At 45.1% G+C, this 14859-nt stretch overlaps 1 protein-coding gene across 2 annotated transcripts in view; it reads right to left on the bottom strand.

Annotated features, from left to right (window-relative positions):
• The window catches only part of fat3a (FAT atypical cadherin 3a), a 220568-nt gene that overhangs the window by 15328 nt on the left and 190381 nt on the right, over positions 1-14859 (bottom strand). For both annotated transcript variants that reach the window (XM_080428619.1, XM_080428620.1), the window contains exons 18-24: positions 12007-12150; positions 10680-10877; positions 8527-9328; positions 7230-7364; positions 5496-5653; positions 2947-3189; positions 2156-2402 (exon numbers count right to left, since the gene is read on the bottom strand). In XM_080428619.1, coding sequence (XP_080284745.1) covers positions 2156-2402; positions 2947-3189; positions 5496-5653; positions 7230-7364; positions 8527-9328; positions 10680-10877; positions 12007-12150 — 1927 coding nt within the window. The remainder of the gene's footprint in view (positions 1-2155; positions 2403-2946; positions 3190-5495; positions 5654-7229; positions 7365-8526; positions 9329-10679; positions 10878-12006; positions 12151-14859) is intronic.

Genomic DNA, 14859 nt, shown 5'->3' with positions numbered 1-14859 from the left:
GAGATGAAGAAAAGAAAAAACGGAAAAAGAGGAGTGAGAGCAACAGTGATGCTTTGAGCCTGGCTAGCGGTTTAATCACCAATTCATTAGTGATTAATTACAGATTTACGTAATAGGGAGCAAGTTCCAGAAGATGGTACTCGTGCCAGCTTGCTTGTTCACGTGCCAGCTGGCACCGATCACACACTTTATCAGGCCTCAGTCCTCAGAGTAAAGGACACGATCAATCACTTTAACGGTACGCCCGTCCTGTTAGAGATGAAGTTATATATACTAGGGGAAAGAACGCAAGGTCTCGTACGCACGCATAGACAGTGATGCACATGGGTAGACACACTCACACACACACACACACACACACACACACACACACAGGACATAATATCTGTGTGAGAATGTTTCGCTAGAGTTTTTTCTTTTTTTTTGCAACTGAAAGCCTTTCCAGGGATTTTCCCTGGCTTTCCCTGCCTTAGGAGGCAGAAGGTGAACTTCACCTCAGATCATGTTTGACATCTATCCAGGGTCTCCACTACAGGATTCAGGAACAGACCTAATTGCCCACTAGCTCAACAGTTTGTTTTCGGAAGTAAAAATCCCATTGCTATTCTGCATAAAAGGATTTTATTATTAGCCATAAGGTCGTAACCATCCAAAGTAGACTTGCCACAGGCCATGTGAGAGCCATGTGAGAGCGTAACCACAGAAATGTTAACACCCCCTTGAATGTCATGTGAGCAAAGAAACTTAACCACTTAAACCTCAGCATCCGTATCCTGGGAAAACGTTAGCAGAACCTAGCAGATCGACAAGTTTTAAGCTTCTCGATCGGCTATTTTCAGCGAAGACATTTAATGTAGAGTGAAAACAGAACATACACTAGTATAGAGCCCTGAGGGACTCCACTCAACAACGTATGGGTTTTAAGTGGTTAATTTCGGAAGATACACCATCCCACGCTTCACCACTAAACAAAATGGCACACAATGACCTTCTAAGTGGGCGCTGTCTGATGTCCTGAGATTACTGTTGCTATAGATCACGAGAGTGTGTTGCTGGGACAAAGAAAGTTGATAAGAAAGTTAATTTTCTCCTTACTTGCATACCAAACTTGGGGTCCTTGAAAATAAAATAAAAAGTTTGTGCATCAGTGTGCTAAATTAGAATAGAAGTGCATGGTCCTCTATGTGCCTGTGCTCCTCATGCACTGTGCTCACACTGCACTTGTTGTGACTTGTATCTTATTAATGAGGAGATTTTTGTTTGCTATGTTACTCTTTCATGGCTTTGTGCTGCAGCACAAATGATCTCTCAGAGGACAGCAAAGTTTTCCGAAGCCAAAACCCCTGATTAAAGAAAGCTCGATAAACTCAGAACTAATTTTGAAGGCAGCAAGAAAAGGGTGAAAGGGGAGAGAAATGGACTCATGGTGCTACGTGTCACTGTGAAGATGAAGACGGGGATGTGATCCTGAAGCAAACCACATGGTTGTTGTACTCAGCAAAATGCTCATTTACGAGATACCCCCGGGCTTTGAAACTAATCTTTACCATCACCTTTCCTCGACAGTAATGTTAATCTATCAACTTGTTGATCAAATGCAATTTCCTTTGTGAATTAATAATGCTATGTTTAATGTGTTAAACAAACTAGTCCATACCCGTGGGGGGATATGCGCACATGATCTGGCAACCCGGGAGGCAGTTCGTCCCATAGCTCGCGGGGCCATCCCACAGCTGGGCAGCCGTAACCATGGCGACAGTGTATTTGACACAAAGACGCTAATAAACAGCTGAGATTTGAAAAACGGGCTCCACAGTTCCGTGCACATGGTAATGGTTAATGGCTGTGTGCAAATTCAGATCAATTGCTCCAGCCACTGAGGAGAACCGGGCAGAACAAATTTTGGCCTCACCACATTTATGTCTCACCGGAGGTTTGTGGAATTATAGGAGGATTATCACCCGGCATTCATCGTTCCCCATGGTTGGATGATCCTGATCGACGACAAATGCCATTGATGCTTACTGTGCATGTGCATGTATGTATACAGCTGTATATGGACATACAGTAGCCTATGTATGCATGCATCAATCATCCATTCACCCACCCACCCACACGTCTCTCATATTCCTGGGCCGCGCTCCTCGCTACTCACCACCAGATGGCAGGCTGGTGCAGGTGGCTCCGTTGAGGCAGGGCTGTTTGAGGCATGAGTCTGGGTAGAGCACACAGCCTAGTTTGAGCTCCGTCAGGCCCACCACCTCGGCGTAGCGCGAGCGCTTGTTCTGCAGCGGCAACTCGTTGTTGTTGAGCATGACCGAGTCCAGGCAGCCCTGGAAGCCGTCCAGCACCTGCGGGCCCTTCTTGGAGTCGGTGAGGCTGCGCGAGTTGGGAGGCTGCACCTGGGGAAAGAGGGAGGGTTGGGTGGGAAGATAGAGTGGGATAAAGGAAGACAGAATGAGAGAGAGAGAGAGAGAAAGAGAGAGAGAGAGAGAGAGAGAGAGAGAGAGAGGGTGAGAGGTAGAGAGGTAGAGAGGGAGGGTGAGAAAGGAAGAGAGGGACGGATGAGCGGTGAGAGGGATAGCAGAGAAAGGGAAAATGGGAAGAATAGTGAGAGATAGTGAGAGTGAAGGAAGGAGGCAAGGGAAGAGAAAGAGAGAGAGCAGGAGTGAGAAAGCGGCGGTGAAGTGAAGTAGACATGTGGAGGAGAGCTCATGGAGAGCTCATGTTCATGTATACCATGAGATTCTCAAATAGCTTTGATTCAACATTTAGTGAGGGCCTAGGATATTAATGAATTCCACATTGCTAACGGCAAAAATTTATAATTTATGTACAGTATATACGTACGGTAAATACAGTAGAGTCCTTGGCCCTCCAACCATAAACGCAATGATCATAATAGACAAATTGCACGTCCCATCATTTAAACACGCTCACGCCTACCTGTGCACCAAAGTAGATGGCTCCATCGGGGCCGAGAGGCTGGAAGCGCGGTGGGCCCCTGCGGCGTTCCACGTAGCTGTCGTCCAGCGCCAGGCTGGTGTAGTTGCGGTTGAGCTCCAGCGTGACCGTGTGCCAGTTGCCGTCATTGATGGGCCGGCCGGAGATGCCCAGGGTGCCAGGGCTGTCGCTGCCACCGCCGCTGCCCACGCAGTCCAGCTGGAACCACAACTTACCATCCTCCAACTGCTCGCACGCACGCACACACACACACACACACACACACACACACACACACACACACACACACACACACACACACACACACACACACACACACACACACACACACACACACACACACACACACACACACACACACGCACACACACACACACACAGGTTCAGTTTTTTTCAGATCTGCATACATCTTTCATTCAAATGTATTTGATCTCTTGTTGAGATCATCTCCACAAATCAATACTGCATCCTTACTAAATTCATGTTTGTTTTAGTTTTTAACTGGCGAACTTCCCTTTGATGTGGGACTATTGTTGCAATGTATGCGATGTGTGGGCTGAGCTGAACATTGCTGCACCGCAAAACGTCAAGTACAAAAAGTTGTAAAATAAAAATAAAGAAGACTAGAGGAAACCAAAATCACTAGGGTTCATCATCCTCTTAGAGCCTACACGCAGATTTTCTGATGTTGCCTAATGGTTGTACTAGCTAGAGGAAAGGCTATGGCAATTAAAAAAAAGCAGTAGGTTTCATCCGTTTCATGAGCGTGCACAGATAATTCCATGGCAATCCAGCCTGTCCATTACGAGTTGTTTGTGACCAAAGTGATGGATGGACTGACAAATCGTCTCGCCATCCTTTTCAATAGATAAAAATGTTATATGTTCATGTTTTGTCTTTTTCCACTGGCATATTTCTCAAATGGATAAAATAGAGACTAGATAAATAGATAGTTCTTTGTCTAAAAGACCCAGATGTACAGTATGTTCATTAAAATGGCCTTGGAGAAAATGTCTCTGGGTTCTCTGGTTTAGTTACAGTATACATATGTACTGGCAAAGACAAAGAACATGGCATATGATAAACAAACATGATAGAAAGACACTCAAATCTGAGACAAAAGGGGGAAAAGTAGTCATAGTAGATAGACTTGACAAGGCAGAATGATTCATGCCAACAGCTACCAGTAGACACAAGGAATGAAATGATATACAGCAGACAGTTTTAGCCACTGCTGATAGCTTACAGCTCAGAGGAACATTGGCTGTTGCTGATAACATTAGTTTGTATTTTTCCCTGTGGGTGACGGCTTTAGTATGTTTGTTTATGAGAATAGTAAGTCAGGTTCTGCCTACAGTACATAATAAAATCCTCAGCGATAATTTATCCATTCGTAAATCTGAGAGTGTACAAATGTATCCATTTGGTTAATTTCGGTTCAATTAACACTCAGGAATTGAACGTTTATTGCGCAGGTTTTATGTGTGTGTCGGTGTGATTGAATGTTGGGCACCTATCGTCAGTACGGTGCATTGGTCAGCGCTGGTGCACCTACCTTCACAGTGGTTCTTAAAGTGGGCCCAGGGGCCCTTGACGGGATTCTAGGGGTAAAATGTGTAATATAGCATCTAAATCATTTTAACCACTTTAACCCAGTACATCGGCTATTTGAGAATAGTCGTGCTTGTAGATTGAATATACATATTTTTAATCTTGAAAATATATATATTTTAACTAACAATTAAAAATAATTGAATAACAGTTTACTAGCCCAAATCTTATATTAGGGTTCCCGGCACCAAATTCATTTTTTAATGAGGGTCAGTAGACAAATACATACATTAATTTGGGGGTCCCCCTAGTCTTAAGTCCTAGGGGGTCCTACCTTCAGTATAGTGCATGGGTCAGAGTGGGTGCCCCTACCTTCAGTATGGTGCATGGGTCAGAGTGGGTGCCCATACCTTCAGTATAGTGCATGGGTCAGAGTGGGTGCCCCTACCTTCAGTATAGTGCATGGGTCAGAGTGGGTGCCCCTACCTTCAGTATGGTGCATGGGTCAGAGTAGGTGCCCCTACCTTCAGTATAGTGCATGGGTCAGAGTGGGTGCCCCTACCTTCAGTATGGTGGATGGGTCAGAGTGGGTGCCCATACCTTCAGTATAGTGCATGGGTCAGAGTGGGTGCCCCTACCTTCAGTATAGTGCATGGGTCAGAGTGGGTGCCCCTACCTTCAGTATAGTGCATGGGCCAGAGTGGGTGCCCCTACCTTCAGTATGGTGCATGGGTCAGAGTAGGTGCCCCTACCTTCAGTATAGTGCATGGGTCAGAGTGGGTGCCCCTACCTTCAGTATAGAGCATGGGTCAGAGTGGGTGCCCCTACCTTCAGTATGGTGGATGGGTCAGAGTGGGTGCCCCTACCTTCAGTATGGTGCATGGGTCAGAGTAGGTGCCCCTACCTTCAGTATAGTGCATGGGCCAGAGTGGGTGCCCCTACCTTCAGTATAGTGCATGGGCCAGAGTGGGTGCCCCTACCTTCAGTATGGTGCATGGATCGGCGCGGGTGTACATGATGATCCCTCGGCTCTGGAGCGTCCTGATCCTCAGCCCCAGCTTCAGCTCTCCCGTATTCGCTCCCTCAGACACCTTGTACTTGATATAGCTGTTTCCGGAGAAGCTCAGAGATGTATGACCTGCGCACGCGCACGCACACACACACACACACACACACACACACACACACACACACACACACACACACACACACACACACACACACACACACACACACACACACACACACACACACACACACACACACACACACACACACACACAGCTTGTTGTCATCAGCATGAAATGTACAGTATATACGTGACAAGTAAGACGCGCGAACGCGGGAAGCGAACGCAAAAATAAACAAAAAATCAATGATTTTTTTTTAAAGTAACCAATAAAAATAAAAAAAATACCAAAACATTCTGCGTTAAAAGGAGCATCTTAGAAAAATACAAATTCACCAAAAAAAAACTTTGAATGTTTTTGAACAATTCGACAAAGTGTTTGAAGTGCCTGTTTCACCCACTTCCGGGGGGCGGAGCCAAAATCCGAGCCTGAAGTATTTGTTCGTAGACCCCCACTTAGGGGGGGTAGAAAAAGTTTCTGAGCGATTCGGGCACTTTTCATTTAACATGGGGTTTCAATGGGGAGTTTTTAGGAGCCTTCTCCGGGGCGTGGCTTCCGGGGGAAGGGGCGGGCTTAAACGCAACCTTGACAGGTGTGTTCAGTTTTCAAAGACCTTTCATTTGATGTATGGTACGTCTAAATTGGACATTTACTTATCTCAGAGGAGCTGCACACAGAAAGTGCACACAGAGACCCAGAGACACACACAAGCCGAGCACGGTTTCATAGTAAGCTCCACTTGCGCGGAGGCGCCTCCTTCCGCTGCGTTCGCAATTATAACTTTAGCAGCACATTTGTTTTTCCTATGGCAAGGTAAGAGCAGCGCTCATTTTCAGCCTGCATACGTGCAAGCTTTAACAACGAATGTGTTAGTTAATCACTTTAGAACAAGGTAGATACCGTAACGTGTACCATTCGGTACGTTACATGTATTTGCACATAGCTACTTCCTTGTTTGTACAGTTAGTTGCAGGGACTGCTTTAATGTAGAAATTATTCTTGTAGTGAAATTTTAATCAATTTAATTGGGATATGTCTATGATTTTCATGTTACTATATTAGGTTACCGTTTTATAAAAGCAATAAGCTTACCTAGGCTTTTTGTACCTGGCTAACAATGCCCTTAGCTGTTCTAAAATCTATGGCAAAAAAAGGCAGTTTTTTTCTTATGGCTTATTGCTTTACTTAGAAGTTATCCGGCTCATTATTTCACTTAGTGTGTACTGGAGGAAGCTATGCGATGCTGTCCTGCAAAAAAAGTGATATTCCCTAGATCGTGTATTATTTAGGGAAGGTTCACATGCGGGCAAAGTTTGTCACATCTAAACTCTCTGGAGTTGAATTATAAAGAAACTCATGATTGTTCCATTTGACAGAGCACAATCCAAATAGGTCAAGTGTATCATCTCTCTCTCTCTCTCTCTCTCTCTCATAAATACTCAATGCACCAGCTCAAATACATATAGCACACACACTTATGTAAGTGTTAAGTAACAACACACACATGCACGAGTGTGCACGCACGCACGCGTTCACACACACACACACACACACACACACACACACACACACACACAAACACACCTGCACACTCTCCCAGCTTGCCCGGGGGACACTGGCATGCGTAGCGTCCTCTAGTCGCCCCAGTGCCTACGCACTGCATGTCTCCTGGACAGGGCTGCTCGTCACAGAGCTCCGAGGCTGGAGGACAGCTCCCGTCTGCAGAAGAGAGGGAGATAGATAGATAGATAGATGGATGGATGGATGGATGGATGGATGGATGGATGGATGGATGGATGGATGGATGGATGGATGGATGGACGGACAGATCAGTGTTGGGCAGAGAGGAGGTGTGGTGTGAGAAAGTGGGTGGAGGGAGAGAGAGAGAGAGAGAGAGAGAGGCGAGGAGAGACAGAACAGGGAGCATGTAAGGACAGTGATCCAGGAAAGACGATAGCAAATTAGACGAAGGAAGAAAGAGAAGAGGAACACCCAAGCAAGTGAATACAGATGAAATATTGAGTAGCAGCAGAGAGGCACTGACAAGAAGAAAGAAAAGTTAACGTTGACTCTGCCGACACAATCCTTAGAGAATACATCAGATAGTAATGAACTCTACAGGGGGCTTGGCTTTGTCTGTATTAGCGCCTACACACACACACAGTCTCACACACACACACACACACACACACACACACACACACACACACACACACACACACACACACACACACACACACACACACACACACACACACACACACACACACACACACACACACACACACACACACACACACACACACACACACACACACACGCATTTGGTCCATCAATCAATGCAGAAGTTTATTTCTTATTCCAAACATCTCTTTCTTTTACCAAATCATAACCATGCCCCTAATTCCAGATATGGATGCCACAGCCTATTTTCAAAATTGTCTTCACATCCTATATCCGGAAATTAAACTGGTCCTCACACGTATAATAATACGAGTGGATGCTCATACACATTGATTTGGAGGGTAGTGAGATGACAGATGAAGACTCAGGAAAGTTGGAAATGAAAATAAGCCTTCAACAAACTTTTAAATAGATTTTATAAAATGGTAATTGCAGACAGGACAGTGTGACTGCACATAATGAGCTGAGATCATCCAAACCTCAGGTTTTAGGAAATAAGTGGGAAAGTGTGTGTGGGACGGTATGCACAATTTAAACATACTGTATACTGCATGTATGTGCGTGTTTGGTAGCTGGAGTGCACAGGTCAGACAATATCAGCATGTATATTTTCATGTTGTTAAATATGCAGATGACTGTTGCATGTGTAATGCCCATTTTAAATTGTGTTATGTGTGCGTTTGTGTGCCCTCCTCACCAGCACACGTGCAGCGCGTCGTCCTGTGGAAGCGAGGGGAGACAAAGCTGACTCGTGGCGTGCTGTAGGTTGCCAGGTTGTGGGAATCGAGCACGATGCTCTGTTCGCACTGCGCCCCGCGGCACTCCAACCCCGAGCAGTTCTTGTCCAAGATGGCCGACACTCGCAGCACCTCCTCCAGCTGCCGGCGCGAAGCGCTCAACTTCTGCGTCAGGTAGGCCGCCTTGTAAAACCCTCCGCCCACCGTCTCCACGGCGACCAGCAGGTCCAGCTGCTGCGTGCCGCCGACGGGCTGCAGGCTGAGCACGTGCAACTCGTCCTGCTTCTGCGAGGCGGCCGCCTGACGCAGCACCTTGAGCACGCTCTTGAGGTGCGTGGCCACGAAGTCGTGCGGCGCCACGCTCTCGAAGCGCACCGTCACCGCCTCGCGCAGCATCTCCGGCGAGGCCTGCTCCACGTGCACGCTCACGGGCACGGGCACGGCGAAGCGGCCGTCGCTCACGCTGGCGTTGAGAGAGTAGCGGCCGGCGTCCAGCCCGCCCAGAGCGATGATCTTGCCGTCGCGCGGGCTGATCTTGAAGAGGCTGCGCTGGGCGGGCGGCGCGTGGCCGTAGGTCAGGGCGTCGTAGGGGTCGGCGTCGGTGGCGTGCAGTTGGCCGATCACGCCGCCGGGGAACTCGTCCTCCATGGTGACGATGTGGACCTCGAGGGGCAGCGCCACGGGCCGGTGGAGGCTCTCCTCGATCACACGCACCTTCAGCGTGGAGGTGGAGGAGAGACGAGGCTTACCAGAGTCCCTCACCTGAGGAAGAGGGGAGAGGGAGAAAAGGAGGAAAGTGGGCCCGATTCACTAAGCTGGTCGTAAATATCAGTGTACATATGGGTGTAAATAAAATGTCAAAAGGAGGGTGTATTTTCTCAAAAGCAAAATCCGACATGCAATTCACAAAGGGCTGTGTAAATCCCTGATATGTGTGGATCACAGTTGTTCCTCATTTTTGCCTAAAGGTCAGAGGCACGTTCATATGGAAGATTCTTTGCATTGCTCCATGCCCCCATTTAAGACCAAAAAGCTGTTTACACTCAAAATATAATAACATTTAGGCAACGTAGAGCCCTTCAAAAGATTTCTCAACACAGTTCAGTCGAGAGACTTGGTTACTTAGTGTGAGCACAACAAAAAGCATTCCCTGAGGGAGACTTGCCAAACAGAGGAAAAAGGTAAAGTGAGTTAAGAAGTGAGTTGAAAGAGAACAAAACACATATATATATATATATATTCCTTCCAAACATGGCTAGAGTACTCAATTCTGGTTTCTGAATCCCAGTATCATTTGACAACCCAACTGAACAACATGTATGAAATACAGAAACAGAAATGCAGAAATGCCTATTAGAAATATTACACAGACCAGGCACTGTCTGTATACACTATGTACTGCATTCCATGGAGAGAATCCAGCTGTTCACATTAACAAACAAGGCAGTGAGGTCTAAAGTTTTAGGTCCAACTGGCTAAAAGTCATGGAGTTGTGCGCTCACTGATCATTCGAGTTTTGTTTCATAGAGTCTATTTTGAACATTTGCGAAGGAATGTTCATGGACAGCTGTACAAACATAAGCGCAGACTTACACATGCACAGACAGAAGGGATGATGGCATGAAAGAACACTTAACCTGTCTGTGCTCATAGAATGTAGAAAGTAACAAGACAAAGTCTAATAATGGTGTGGCCTCCCAGTCCAATCTTTAGCTATAGATAGTAAGTTATTATGTGTATTTGTGAACAATGCTGCAGTGGCGTACTGCTCTATACAGGCTGGCTGCTAGTGTGCATGTCCTAGTGTGGTGATGGTCTACTACGCCTCATTTGGCCAAATGGGGATAGCAATCTTTATGAATACTTATACTCTTAATAATAAGAACATAAGTGCTTCACAAGAGCAATGTTGGTGTAACTAAGTGGTTTGCTTAAACAATCAATTTTCAACTATGATAAAAATGTCACACTCTTTGTAACTTTCACTTTTACTCCACCAGGCATATCAGGCTGGAGGTGGTCGGCATCAGCTGTGATTCGTCTACTTTTGAGGCAACAGACATACATACACATACAGCACATAACATAAATACACAGCCACGCAGTTACTCACCTGGATCTGAATAACATATTCGGTAGCCAGGTCCCTCCTAAAAACCTGGTTGGCTAAAAGTGTCCCGTCTTGCTCCAGCATGAATTCGCCGCCTTCATTTCCAGACAGGATGCGGAAGTCGAAGGGTGGGCCATTATGGGAGGAGTCCTGGTCAATGACAGAGAGCTGTACGATGCTGGTTCCAATCGGCTTGTTCTCCTGAGAGAGCAGGGGGAGGAAGAACAGCCACTGTCTGTTATGACTGTGTGGTCATGTTAGTGCAAATGTCGGTCTGCTGAGTGTCACCATATGCAGCGGCTGTTAAGGATGTTGTGCCAAGAATGGCGAACCAGAGGTGGTAGAAATGCTGAATATGTATGTCATGTAGAGTAGTAGGGTAACTGCTGCAGGGTGCAGTACATGCAGGGCAAACCAATGAAACAATACTTTGTAGTGTTTACATTTCTTTTTTTTCTTTTAGTTTTCATCCCACGATTTTGCTTTCCCCTCCATCAGGCGCCCCAGCTGTCATGGGGGAGGCGGTATAGGGACCAGGATTACTACATGTTTTTGTGTGGGTATTAACTACACGGGGAGAACATGCAAACTCCACACAGAGTAGGCCCTTTCGCCAACCCCACCTAGGGTATAGGCGCTGATGACGCGGAGGAGAAGACACGCCCCCAGCGCCCACAGCGTCCCCGGTAGGAATCTAACCCAGGACCTTCTAGCTGTGAGGCGACAGCGCTACCGACTGCGCCACCATGCCCCCTAATGTTTACATTTCTAACATGAAGCTCGTCGGCTGTCAGAGACCTCAGCAGGTTTATAATAGTTAAGTAAAACTACCGAAATAACAAATACTAGAATTTTTAGCTAACTGAAATAAAGGTAAAAACAAGGCTTTATAAAAAAAAAACGATAACTAACTGAAACTGTATTGTGTGTTTTCAGAACTAACTAAAACTAAAATCTGAGAGAAAATGTCCTTAGTTTTAGAATTGGTCAGTAAGACTCAGTATTCAATATTTTTCTTTAAAAAATTGCAAAAATAGCTGATCAACAAGATCACAACGACACATTGTGAGCTTGTAGGTCTTCTATTTTCGCTAGATTTCTGAGCATTTTGAATCTCGTCCCTGGCCCTGACTACGCTATTATCACAATAAAAAACTAACACAAAGATTTATAAAAACTAAATTAAATCTAAGCCTTCTCAAAAACAAAAAACTAAACAAAAACCAGCAAACCCACGTTGAAAACAAAACAAAATTAAACTAAACTGAAATTGGAAATAAAAAGTTATAACGACATTCTAAACTATAATAACCAGGGCCCTCGGCTTTACCTGTATCACGGTGGTGAGGTTGACCGGGGAGAAGGTGGGCGGGTTGTCGTTTATGTCAGAAATGTCTATGTTGACCATGACGGTGGATGACATGGGTGGGATGCCACTGTCAAGAGCTCTCACTGCTAAGGAGTGACCTGAAACCTAAAGGGAGGAAGAGGGAAAGAAAACGGTTTAAACGGAAAAAAAAGGAAACATGGCTGTACATGACAATAAACTAAGGATCTATGTGGTTCAGTCATCTAAAGTGCTCTTGGTATAATGAGAATAAAAAGATAAGATCATATCCGGATGATACCACAAGCAGTAACAAGATCCAGATATAAATATAGGCACAATTGCAGGAAGAGGACTGAAAGGAAGAGAGCATGAATATATACTGTAGGACATAGGTCCAATATATTATACAATATATATACAGCATACTGTGTGTATATACTGTATATATAGAAGACAAAGGTCAAAAGATTAAAATTTCAGTTTGGGTCCTATCGAAAAACATTCTGTTAGAGAATGAATATGGATAGATAGTCTGGTATGCAAAAGAGTGCTTCAGTCTAACCCTTCGGTTTCATATTCAGTGTTCAGAACATGTTTGGGGTCAGATATAATGTTGTTGGTCAGTTGATGTAAGGGGTTGGCCTACAATCTTTGAGCAGATTTTCATTTGGTGAAGCAGTTTTCACTTTAATGTAATAATGGATAACACTATTATTACAATATTTTAGAACATTCACTACCATAATATGATTTAAGCCTTTTCTACAGTACGTGTGCTTGTTAACGGTTGTGGCAGATCTTATGTCGGCAGAGTATTTATCATAATCCTTGTGCGACTTTAAGTCTAATGAATTAAATGTGTGGTCAGTCCCTGCAACAGTCTGTGTGTGTTTGTCAATGGCCAGTCTAAAGGTGCGTTCCGACCCAAAGATAAAACATTTGTTCGAGCGGCGCGATTACATACAAAGTCGACGCAAAGACGCAACTTGCCGCAAAGTTGCATCGAGCAGCGCAAACTAGGCAAACAGGGCGACATGAACGAAGCGTTCTCCCCACCAACGTCTCCCCACCAACGCTAACCAGCGTGATCAAAGTACAGCGATTCAAGTGACTAGAAAGATATTTTATAAGTGTTCATACACAAGACACAGAAACCCCCTGCCCTGGATAAAACTGTCAGCAAAATGAATAAAATGTAAATTCTAAAGAGATTATTCATCCTGTTCTTGCTTAAAAGGACACCATCTCGCTTGGCTGATTTTCCCTTTTTAACAACACCCACCACATAATCTTCATTAATATGGCAAAACCCTTCCAAATACGTACCTCTAAGTAACTTTATTATGGCGGAATTTGATATAATTTCACGGCTGATATAATGGGATATAGCAAATCAAAAACGCAACAGTTTCCATGCAAATCAATTCGGTCATACCTAAAGCCACGGTGGCACATGCTAATGGAGCATTATCACAGAATAATTTCATGCCTTGCGCTGCACACTTTGGACGCGTGCAAGGAGTCGCTGATAAAATGCCTTTTGATTGCTTTTGAGCACATTTTCTGTTTCTATTTTTTGTGAGCAGTATGTTGGTGGCACATTGGTATGGTTAATTTGTTGTCACAAGCAAATCGAGCTGAGTTTTATTTTTTCTGTTGGTATGTGGCTGTCAAAACGTGGTGGGACACAAGAGTACATCCATGCACACACCTTACTCCCTGCGCACATTGCTCACCTCTCTCCCGGTAAACTAGCTGCGGGGTGTTTTTCTGTGCCTCCTTATATTGCTGCATAATGAAGGCTTAAGTAGACACACTCGAGAAAATGAAAACAAAACAATAAACCGCAGTGTGCCTCTGGGAAATGAAAGAGTAAACCAAAGGTAGAAAACAAATCATGACCCGCTTAGAAAGAAGAAATCATCTGAATATCCTGTCTCCTGTATGGTGACGAGAGAAGGAAACACAAGCAAACACATGCACTCACACGTACTGTACACGCCTGCTGTAAACACAAAGCAACAACGCAAACATGCACCTCCTGCACAGAGGCTGTGCGCGCGCGCGCACACACACACACACGTCAGGGGACACTGAGGAGGCGAGGAGGCCAGACTACAGTATAGGCTAGGGAGGCTACAGGCCAACAGGCCAACAGGAGGTAAGTTGTCGACAAGTTTTTATCTAATTAACAAGATAAAATGGATCTTAAGATGATCCAACCATATGCTCATTGTCCATAGACTACACATATCTTTATTCATATATTCACTGGTGATAGATGTATTGTTACTGTTTGATGACTCATACATTTATTCAGAGATCCAGTGCAGATATCTAGGCCCAGCAGCTCAGCATTTAGATATTTTTTTATTTACTTTTTTCTTGGTTTGGTTCTTGACTTACTCTTACTCAGTACCTCTCTTGTGTTTAACTCTCACTGCTGCTATGACACATGAACTTCCCTCTAGGGATCAATAAAGGTTTACCTTATCTTATTTTTACCTTGTGCACATAGTGCGTGCATGAGTGCGTGCTTGCGTGAGCGCACAGCCGCACGTGCATACACACACAGGCGCACACACACACACACAGGGGGATGCTGCTCTCTGTCTGATAACCCAAACACACTTTCATCAGCCTATGCTTTGATCCCCCACAAGCCCTGCCACTCGTTCTCTTTCTGAGCACGCTCAGATACGTTTGCACCGCGATATCATGGCATGCACTCATGAATTCTTTATGATGGGAATCAGAACACTTCAAGCCTTCCGCAGAAGGAGAGAGAGAGAAACAGCAAAAAGAAATTTAAAAGAGCTGATGGTCAGACTGTATACTGTATGTGTGTGTGTG

The sequence above is a fragment of the Gymnoscopelus braueri genome, assembly GCF_963280865.1.
Source record: "Gymnoscopelus braueri genome assembly, chromosome: 5".
Taxonomy (NCBI): domain Eukaryota; kingdom Metazoa; phylum Chordata; class Actinopteri; order Myctophiformes; family Myctophidae; genus Gymnoscopelus; species Gymnoscopelus braueri.
The sequence above is the reverse complement of the archived record's forward strand: the minus strand, read 5'-3'. Positions and strand labels throughout refer to the sequence as shown.